Source organism: Camellia sinensis, chromosome 3 (genome assembly GCF_055761805.1).
Source record: "Camellia sinensis isolate YWXY chromosome 3, ASM5576180v1, whole genome shotgun sequence".
Lineage (NCBI taxonomy): Eukaryota > Viridiplantae > Streptophyta > Magnoliopsida > Ericales > Theaceae > Camellia > Camellia sinensis.
The window spans coordinates 38,868,094-38,878,886 of NC_138963.1; the positions used below are offsets into that span (position 1 = coordinate 38,868,094).

Genomic DNA, 10,793 nt, shown 5'->3' on the forward strand with positions numbered 1-10,793 from the left:
CCAAATCACTTTATGAAAAATCCAAAAATCTTGGTTAAAAGCAAAAAAGCTGATTTTTACCACCTTCTCAAAATAGGCCAAAATATGCCAAAATATGTGAATAAAACATAACTTGTGTTTGGTTCAAAATAATGGACCTTCCATTCAAAAAAGTGTATTGATTCCACCCAAATTGTCAATTTCACAATTTAAAAATCCGAAATTTGTGTTTTATTCACACACCCTATTACGTGTTGAATAAAATCAGCCTCAAATTACAGAGTTTAATAAGGAATAAAAGCATGAGCAATGTGCTTAACATCAAATAAAATTTTGTGACCATAGGACTCATGCAAGAGTTGATATGATACCGGAATCAAAATTTCAAAAATACATTCACCTTTGGAACCTGTGAGTAAATAAACATGTTTGAATATGGTAATAAAAGAAGGCTAACATGATACATGGTAAGTTCCCTGTGCCCTTCCCCCCTTCTTCCTCTTCCTGCCATGTGCTTCGTTTGGTTGAGTTTTTAGAGCTTGTTTTATTTTATTTTATTTTATTTTGAAAAATTAGAAAGTAGTTTGGCAATTCCTTTTTTTATTTTTTTTGTTGGTACTTTGGAGGGGGAGGGGGAGTCAAACTTGTGACCTCCTCAGGTACATGGACTCTGGCAACAATTGGCATGTTTGATTGGAATGGTGTAACGTCTTTCCAAATACATAACAAACAAGAATGCTATTAATCAAAATTGGCTAACACCCAAGTAGTAAGGTGTAAGGTCTTTCCAAATATATTACAAACAAGAATGCTATTAATCAAAATTGAAGAACATCAATGGAATAGATTGAACCACAACAGCTATGAGAATGACATTTCCCATTTTGCCTTTCTAAAAACGTGCTTTATTACAATTCTTTTTGGCTATACATTCACAAATACATTGTAACTTTGTCCATACCAAACAATGTGGAAAATAAGTGCTGAGATATGTGACGTTCAAGCATCTCCATGAATCATTTCATGAGGCAACTTGTGCATGGAACAGAAACATAGGTCTGCACTCACCCATATACCATCACAAAATATATAACGAATGCGAAACATAATTTATATATACCAAGTTATAGTGGAACCATTGCTACATTATGAAGTGCCATATTCATCTCTTTGTGAGTCCTCGCTGCCATTATGTTCAAGTATAATTGATTGATCATCTCCCATCAAGGTCAGTCCACAACTGCAAGATTGAAAGGAATTCAGAGTAATTTCCTTGCTGTTTTGCTTTCACTGCATTGTCTGCATTTTGTTGCCTTCTAGAACCTTCTACATTACTATGGCATAATGCACACACATCATCATTTGGGATGCACTGTCTCACACCAGCACAGGAGTTACACACCAAGCAAATGTATACAATTAACACTGCAATCGAAACTTGAAACATCAACGACTTGCCCATGAATTACATTTAGTTCTCATCGAAGAGAACTCTTTCCGTTCGAAAGTGCATCCATCAACCTATTATAGGTAGCGATATCAGGTATATATCCCCTATCCAACATCTCATCCACCAAAATTTGCCCCTCCTTCCTTTTACCTTCCCTTGTATATCCCGAAACCAAAATGTTATAGGTCATGCCATCTGGATCCAAACCCTTGCTAGAAGCCAGCAGCCTCAATTTATTTGCTTCCACTGTTTTTCCCGCATTGCACATATCTCGAAGTAGACAATTATAAGTCACACTATCCGGAACAATACCGTCTTTTAACATCTTTTCCATCAATGTAGCCGCTTCTTCAGTTTTGCCCACTCTCCTAAAGCCTTCAATCAAAGTTGTACATGCAATAAAACTAGGAGCATTCCCCTTCCTCCATAGCTTACCCATCACCTCCAGTGCTCTCCCCATATTCCCTTCCTTGCAGAGCTTTGAAATCAAATCAAAATAATCAAACCCGTTAGGCAAAACTCCTTTCTGTAATAAATCAATCACGAGGTTGCAGGCCTCCGAAACCCGACCAACTCTACAGAGCCCACCGATCAAAATCTCACAAGTGACGGTCGAAAACTCACAACCCAACTCAATCATTTCATACGCCATTCCAATCCCTTCTTCGAACTTCCTCTCTCTAAAAAACCCCTTAATCAAAGTATTAAAGCTGACTACATTGGGACTACAACCCTTAATCCTCATCTCTTTGAACACTTCCAAAGCTAACCCAAATTCCGAATTCCGGCAATAACTACTAATCAAGATGTTAAATGTAAACACGTCCGGCTTAACCCGATCCTTAATCATCCTGTTGTAAAACCCCAAAGCCTTTTCATGTTCTCTAAACTTAACAAAACCATGAATCAAAGTATTATACACAGCAACATTAGGTAACCCATCAATCATTTTCATCATATAATCAAATGCAATCAAAGCATCATCAAATCTACCAACTCTACAATAAGAATTAATGGCAAAACGAAAAATAGGTTCGGTTCGAGAGCACGAAAAGATACCATCGGAGCAAGGGCATTGGTTCGAGACCATGAATTGGAGGACGGAGCGGAGAGCGTCGAAGCGGTCGGTGACGGAGAGGGTTCGGACCATCCATTCGAAGGTGGAGTGGTCGTGGCGGAAGGAATCGAGTGTGGCGGCGTAGCGGAAGATGTGGAGGTCGAATTGGGTGAAATTGGGGTGGTGATGGAGGCGATTCTTGAGGAAGGAGAGGAGGTCTTGGGGTGTGAAGGAGGGTTTGAGGTGGGTTTTGAGGAAGTGGGTTAGTTGGGTTTGCGTGGTGGTGGTGGTGGAGAGTGAAATTGTGGGAAGGGGAGGGGAGGAGGATGGTTCAGGGGGCAGAATGAGGGCGGCGGTGTCGGTGGTCGGAGGAGTAGTGAGGAGGGAGGAAGAGGAAGGGTGGAGAGGTTTTGAAATGGGTTTTGGGAGTTTCTTCAACACCATTGTTGCAAAGTCTACCCTACTTGAGACTCACGATTTTGAAATTCGAACTTGTATATATTATTGGTTAGGCATCTCCAACGATGCCCTTATTTATGTGTGGAATTTTTTTTTACTACACTTTGTAACGGCGTCATATTGGATTGAACTCGAACGATTATAGAAGAAGAACGACCGATGGTCAATCAAGGTACTCTCTGATGTATAAATCAGTACGTTAATGACCATCAAAAAATATGAACAAGAGTATAAATTGTTGTGCGTCTTTTTTTAGATTGAGTTAGAGCATCTCCAACGGTTACTCAGATTTTTCATCAAATTTGAGTAAAAAATGACTCATTTTACCAATTTGATACCGCTCGCTCCAACGGTGTACTTTCATCAAATTTGTGCCAGGGACAACCGGTTGGTCGACCGGCCGGTCGACCGGTCCGGTCGACCGGTTAAGAGAAATTTTTTTTTTTTTTTTTTTTGATTTTTTTTTTTTGAACTTTTTTTGAACTTTTTGAACCTTTTAGTGGTCGACCGGCTGGTCGACCGGCTGGTCGACCGGTTAGGCAAAAAATTTTTTTTTTTTTTTTTTTTTTACTGTTTGAACCTTTTTCTTCGAACCGTTTGAACCTTTAGGCGGTCAACCGGTTGGTCAACCGGCCGGGCAACCGGCTGGTTGACCGGTTGGTCTCTCCCAACGGTTAGGAACAGTGATTTGGTAAAATGCTTCGCCTGTTCTCGTTTTGGTACAAGATTTGCTGAATTCTGGATTTGATATTGATTTGGTGAAACCATTGGAGCTCAAAAAAGTGACTTTTTCACCAAATTTTGAATTTGATATCAGGTTTACTGAAGCGTTGGAGATGGTCTTACCGTGTTTAAGTTGCTATATACCTGACACTCATTCTTATTGTTTTGTTTTCTATGGGATCATATCCCACGTTCATAGAATTTCAAGAATAGATAAATCCACGTTCAATGAAATGCACGTTGACGGTTGGAAAAATCATCATCGTCGTACAATAAATAAATTGAAATTAAATTAAATAAATAAAATAAATTACGTATCGAATTTATTTTATCAAACTAAATGAATAATAAAAGATCAAGTTGAGTATATAACACTCTATCCTTAAAACAGATTCGCCCCGTTACGGTGTTTACGGTTAAGTGGTGTCTATTTCTCAGAATAGAATGATCTTCACAAATTGCAGTAGCACTCCAAATAACTTGTTCGGCAAACAAAAATCTTTGTTCTTACTCTCTGTTTTTTTTTTTCCCCCTAAAATTAATATGAAGATTATATTATGCGAGAGAGCAAAACTAGAAGGAAAGAATTAATTTTTCAGATCTACAAGACTGCTGGAAATGGCCTCTATTTATAGGCAAACAACTAGTCCCGAATAAGTATGAAACACAATCTAAACAGGTGGTTTTTTTAAAATGAACATGTGCTGTTTTAATTTAGAACAGATAATTGAATCTGTCTGGAAACTGTTTGGACATTTTTGAAACAAATAACTGTTGGTAACTGCTGGACATATTTGAAACTGTCTGGCAGTTTTAAATCTATTCGGGTTTCAACAGTTCTGAAAATTGTTTGGACTGTTTAACCTGTTTGGAATCTAGTGGAATTCGGAGGTTGGACAAAAATTCAAATTCAAATTTAATTTGAAATATAAGCAAGATTTTTTTGAAAAAATTCAAATAAATTTTGCCCAAAAAATTAATATTAGAACCGAACCGACCCACAACCCATACCCGGCATGGCTCGGCCTCGCTGGACGGTGGCGGGTGCGCTTGTGTGGTGGTTTAGGCTAAGGTTCACTTTGTCCATAACTCCTCCCTTCTAGAAACTTGGGGTGTCCCTTGGGGCTCAACCCAAGTATTGTCACCTAGAACTTATATACACACATAAGTTCTCTTCAAGTTTCAATGTGGGAGAAGCCTTACAAGGAAACCCACATTTAAATCTTTAAATATCCATTTCACGAACCCAAAAATGACGTCAAGTTCCCATTCACTCATAAATGGTTTTGACGAACCGTCTTCACCGTGTGACTTGCCACGTGGCAAGGAACACGTCACCTTTTCGGAACCACCCCAAAAGGCGTTTGGGGCTCACTCAATTTTGGGCTCAAAGTTGGCCCAAATAAGCCTATATAAAACCAACTTTCCAACAATCCCTTACATAAATGGAATTTGACGGACATAAAATGTAACAATATAATCTAATTACAGAGAGTACGAAAATTGAAAATATTCTGCAAAGGATAGGTAGCTTTTGGCTTTGAACCTTCCCTTGTGAGACACTACCGGATTTACTAGTTAACCAGTGAACATGATTCTTGAACTGTTCAGCCGTTTATGTAAACCAAGACAATAGAACTCATACAGTATATCCCTAGACACAGTTTAGTTCTCACTATTGTGTTCATTTTGGCCCTGAACAACCTGGTCTTTCATGAGTGCTCTAAAGATTTGTAGCCATTCACAAATCTCATAGAACTGGCTCAGTTCACACTCATATATGTGATTCTTATGAAGAGTATCCTGCCATACTCTACTAGGTTTACCTAGATATAAGAATCATTAAAATTTTACTTAACTTAAAATGCTGCAGACATCACTATTTCATCATAGAAATGGGTAAGAGTTTGACTGCCCGGTGATCCTTCTGAGTTATACACAATTCGGTTGTCCCTTTGAACCTAGATCTTGGGATCTTCAGTCAACTAGGTTGGATTGCCGTTGTGGTAACTCTTATTAATAGGCTTAAGTCCCATTCCCCTTGATGAATTCTCAACTAGCTCTCTTGCTAACCCTTTGGTTAGTGGATCCGCTATGTTGTCTTTAGACTTCACATATTCAATGGAAATAATTCCATTAGAGAGTAGTTGTCTCACGGTGTTATGTCGACGACGAATGTGTCGTGGCTTACCGTTATACATATGACTCCGTGCTCTATTTATTGCTGATTGACTATCGCAATGTATGCATATAACGGGCACCGGTTTTGGCCACATTGGAATATCTTCAAGGAAGTGGCGAAGCCATTCTGCTTCTTCCCCAGCTTTATCTAAAGTTATGAATTCTGATTCCATAGTAGACCTAGCAATGCAAGTATGTTTGGAAGATTTCCAAGATACAGCCGCCCCACCAAGAGTAAAAACATACCCACTGGTGGATTTCGAGCCTTTAGTGTCCGATATCCAGTTTGCATCATAGTGTCCTTCAAGTACTGCTGGATATCTAGTATAATTAAGCTCAATATTATGAAAAAATCGGAAATATCTTAGAACCCTTATAATTGCTTTCCAGTGTTCTACTCCTAGGTTACTTGTATATCTACTTAATTTATTTACTGCATAAGCTATATCCGGGCGAGTGTAGTTCATCAAGTACATTAAGCTTCCAATAATTTGGGCATACTCTAATTGAGAAATACTTTCCTGTACATTCTTAGAAAGAAACAAATTAACATCCACAGGTGTTCTAGCAAGATGATCATCATCTTTGCTAAATTTGTCAAGTATTTTCTCAATGTAATGAGATTGTGACAAAGCATAACCTTATGATGTTTTGATAATTTTTATACCAAGAATTACATCAGCAATCCCCATGTCTTTCATGTCAAAATGTGCTTTCAACATTTTCTTGGTAGTTTTAATCATTTCATTATTACTACCTATGATGAGCATATCATTTACATAAAGACATACAATGACATAACCTTTGTCTGTGTTTTTAATATAAGCACATTTGTCACACGCATTAATTTTAAATCCATTTGACATCATTGCCTTGTCAAATTTTTCATGTCATTGCTTTGGCGCTTGTTTTAAATCATATAATGATTTAACCAATTAACACACTTTCTTTTCTTTTCCTAGAACAGAAAATCCTTCTGGTTGTTTAATGTAAATTTCTTTATCTAACTCACCATTTAAGAAAGCGATTTTCACATCCATTTGACGAGTTTCTAGATTGTACAAAGATGCAATAGCAATTAGCATTCTAATAAATGTTATTCTAGTAACCGGTGAGTATGTGTCAAAATAATCATGACCTTCTTTTTGTCTAAAACCTTTGACCACAAGTCTTGCCTTGTATTTATCAATAGATCTATCCGCTTTCATTTTTCTTGAAAATCCACTTGTACCCAAGAGATTTACAACCTGGTGAAAAATCCACCAATTCCCAAGTGTGATTTGCAAGATGGATTCAACTTCACTATTGACAGCTTCTTTCCATAAAGGAGCTTCAGGACTGGACATAGCCTCTTTAAAAGTTAGAGGTTCATTTTCTAACAAAAATGTTAGAAAATATGGATCAAAAGATTTTGAGGTTCTAGCACGTTTACTATGCCTACGTTCCTTTTCCTCAATTTGATCTAACACTTGTTCTTGTTCTTGATCATGACTAGTAATAGCATCAAAAGATCTTTTATTATTACTAGTCTCTTGTCCAATCTTATTTGGAAATACATGTTCAAAGAATGATGCATTTCGAGATTCAATAATAGTATTTACATGTATTTCAGAATGTTCTAACTTATGAATATTTACATGCATTTCAGAATGTTCTAACTTATGAATAAAAAATCGATATGCACTATTATTCTTGGCATAACCAATGAAAATGCAATCAACTGTTTTAGGACCTATCTTAGTCTTTTTAGGACTAGGAATAGCCACTTTAGCTAAACACCCCCACACTTTTAAGTATTTGTAGGATGGTACTTTCCCATGCCACAATTCATAAGGTGTTTGATTCACTTTCTTTCTGGTACTTTATTAAGTATATAATTACTTGAAAGTATTGCTTCCTCCCACAAGTTCTGAGGTAATCCAGAACTTATTAACATGACATTCATCATTTTTTTTAAAGTCTGATTTTTCCTTTCAGCAATTCCATTTTGCTGAGGTGAGTAAGGAGCGGTGGTTTAATGAATTTTTTATATTCTTTACAAAATTCACCAAAAGGTGATTCATATTCACTACCTCTATCACTTCTAAGTTTCTTAATTTTCTTATCAAGTTGATTTTCAACTTCATTCTTGTATCGAATGATAGTTTCCAAAACTTCATCCTTAGTTCGAATTAAATAAACATAACTATATCTAGTATAGTCATCTATAAAAGTGATAAAAATACTTTTTCTCACCTTTAGATTAAATTGATTTAAAATCACAAATGTCATTATGAATTAATTCAAATGGTTCCGTACTTCTTTCAATTGAATGAAAAGGAGTTTTGGATAATTTTGCCTCAACGCAAATTTCACATTTGTTACCCAAAAGACAACCTAAGAGGGGAGGGGGGGTGAATTAGGTTTTTACAATTAAAAATTAATAATACCCTAATAAAAATTATGACTAGCACAATAGATAAATATAGTTAATGAAATAAAAATAATTAAAACAAGTGTTCTAACAACTATGCCAGTTAATGATTTTAGCACAGTGAAAATGTGAAATATAGCTACAGTAATTTAAATAAAATAAAGAGATAAGGGAGAGCGAGACAAACAAATTTATAGTGGTTCGGTTTCAACTCGGCCTACGTCTACTCCTCAAGTTTCACTTGAGATTTTTCACTATGCTCTAGCTTCACGGGAGTGCTATCAACCTCTTTACAAATGGAGCAATCCTCTACGGATTTTACATAGACTTCACAAGTCCAAACCCTTGCAAATCTTAGGTGATTCACAATCACTCTCAAGATTTCAAGAATACAGTGTTTGCAACACTTTTACAAGATGAAATGATATTTTTGCTTTCAAAGAAAGCTTACAATAAATATCTCTCAAAGATAGATATATAAAATAAAGCTTTGATCTTTCTATAAATCTCACACAAGAAAGATGAGTTTAATGCTAAAAGGCTCAGTGTATAATTTCTGAGAAAGGATGTGACTGATTATAAATCAAAAAATATTTTCAGGTTTTTTTGTACGTTGTTTACATTAGAGACTATGGTATATATAATGAAAGTTATAGCCGTTTATAGCTATTGTATTCATTTGAATTTATAGTCATTTATAGCCGTTGTAGTCATTTGAATTTATAGCCGTTTATAGTCGTTGTACTTCCATAATTACCAATTTGAATATCTTCCACTCCATCATTACAAATTTGAATATCTTCCACTTGAATCTTTTGGCCTTTTGAACCTTTATAGCCATTTATAGCTGTTGTACTTCTATCATTACTAATTTGAATATCTTCCACTTGAACCTTTTGGCCTGCTGCTGTGCTAGGCTATTTGAACTTTTGTTTTGGGCTGTTTGAACACCTGATTTAATCAAATATTAAATACATTCTAACAAAATTTAGATAAAGGTTTAAGTGAGAAATAATGGGATAAAATAAATTTTGATTCTATTTTTTTCTTTCAAATAAACCATCAAAATAAATTTTGGATTCTATTTTTCTCTTTCAAATAAATTAAAACATAATTAAATAAATCATCAAAATAAATAAGTCTAACAATCTCCCATTTTTGATGATGGCACACAATAATGTTTTGATTTGATTTGGGAGTAAGAAAAACTCCCCCTCATGTCATGCTCCTTGAATTCATTTCTAAATACATAGGTTAGCACATGTGTAATAAATCAATTTTAATTAGAGACATGATGTGAGACTAAGATATCAAACTATAAATACATAACATCATATTAGTTTGAAAATAATACCATGATTTGAAACAATACCATAATGCATAACATCATAACATCATAAGTTTTCTCCCCCTGTGACATTATCAAAAGGAAATCAAGAGTCAGAATCTGAAGGAGGATAAAGAGGAAGAAAATGATAATGATAATGATAAATGACATCAAAAAATAGATAATTAAAACATATATATACATATATATATACACATATATGCATACACATACAACTCTCCTACGTCTCTCTCTTTTTTCGCAAAACGTGGTTGCCACGCGGCCTGGCTTTTGCTTCATTGGCCGACAAAAGCGGCTCTCCTCAATTGCCGCTCGACTCGGCTATCTTACCCTCCTTGTTTTCTTCTCTTCAGCCTTCTTCTTAATCACACTCGTCCGCTTCTTCTTCACCTCACTCTCTTCTATCTCTTCTTCACCGCTCTCGTCTGTTTTTCCTTCCTCATCGAGAGACAAAAAAAACTGAACGGAGGAGGCCAAACCTCAGTCTGTTAGCTTTTATTTCTCTGCAACTCATTTCTTTTACACCTCTCACCTCTAAACCATGGCTTCCTCATCCCGTCCCCTCACTCTATTTCCGGACCTGAATGATCCCATAAGCTCTGCTCGACCGAGTGCCCCTACTCTTACTCTTCCTGTCATTCAGCTTCCTAACCTTCCTATGATGTCGATTGAGCAAAGCATGGCAGCTCAATCTGACAAAGAAGCCAATCGTTTCACACTAACGTCCTGTATGGAGACGGTGACGGCAGTCACAAAATTGGCTCACCGATTGTATAAGAGCTTAAACGGAAGACCACCTCCATGGCCCGATTTGGAGCAACGTCGTTCTTGGCCTTTGATAGTCAACGGGGAGTCGTTGCTCTCGACGAAAGCACGGGGGCAGGGGTGTCAAGGGTCGCCCAAGGTGATAAAAAGAAGAAGAAAACGATGGAAGAGGCGAGTAAGTAAGATCAGCGTATGGCCGGAAAAAAATGAAGGTTGTTGCTTTTGTTTTTTTGTTTTGTTTTTTTTTATGTTTATTTTGATCGGCGTGTGGTCGTAAAAAAAATGAAGGGTGTTTTTTTTTTATATAAATATTTGTATTTGAATTTGTTTTTATTTTTATGTATAAGTACTGAAAAATGAAATTAAAAAGCAAAAAAAATAAAAAAATAAAAAATTAAGCCCAAACAAAAAAATAATA

General features: G+C 36.2%; 1 protein-coding gene across 1 annotated transcript; it reads right to left on the reverse strand.

Annotated features, from left to right (window-relative positions):
• Positions 1-826: 826 nt before the first annotated feature.
• Positions 827-3,190, reverse strand: LOC114288412 (pentatricopeptide (PPR) repeat-containing protein). The gene has a single exon (XM_028231907.2). It carries the CDS (start codon positions 2,928-2,930, stop codon positions 1,458-1,460), a length of 1,473 nt encoding a protein of 490 aa, XP_028087708.2. The 5' UTR covers positions 2,931-3,190; the 3' UTR covers positions 827-1,457.
• Between the last annotated feature and the right edge of the window lie 7,603 nt (positions 3,191-10,793).

Excerpts from the sequence above, each read along its gene's own strand:
- LOC114288412 (XM_028231907.2), bottom strand. The coding sequence starts at position 2,930 with ATGGTGTTGAAGAAACTCCCAAAACCCATTTCAAAACCTCTCCACCCT.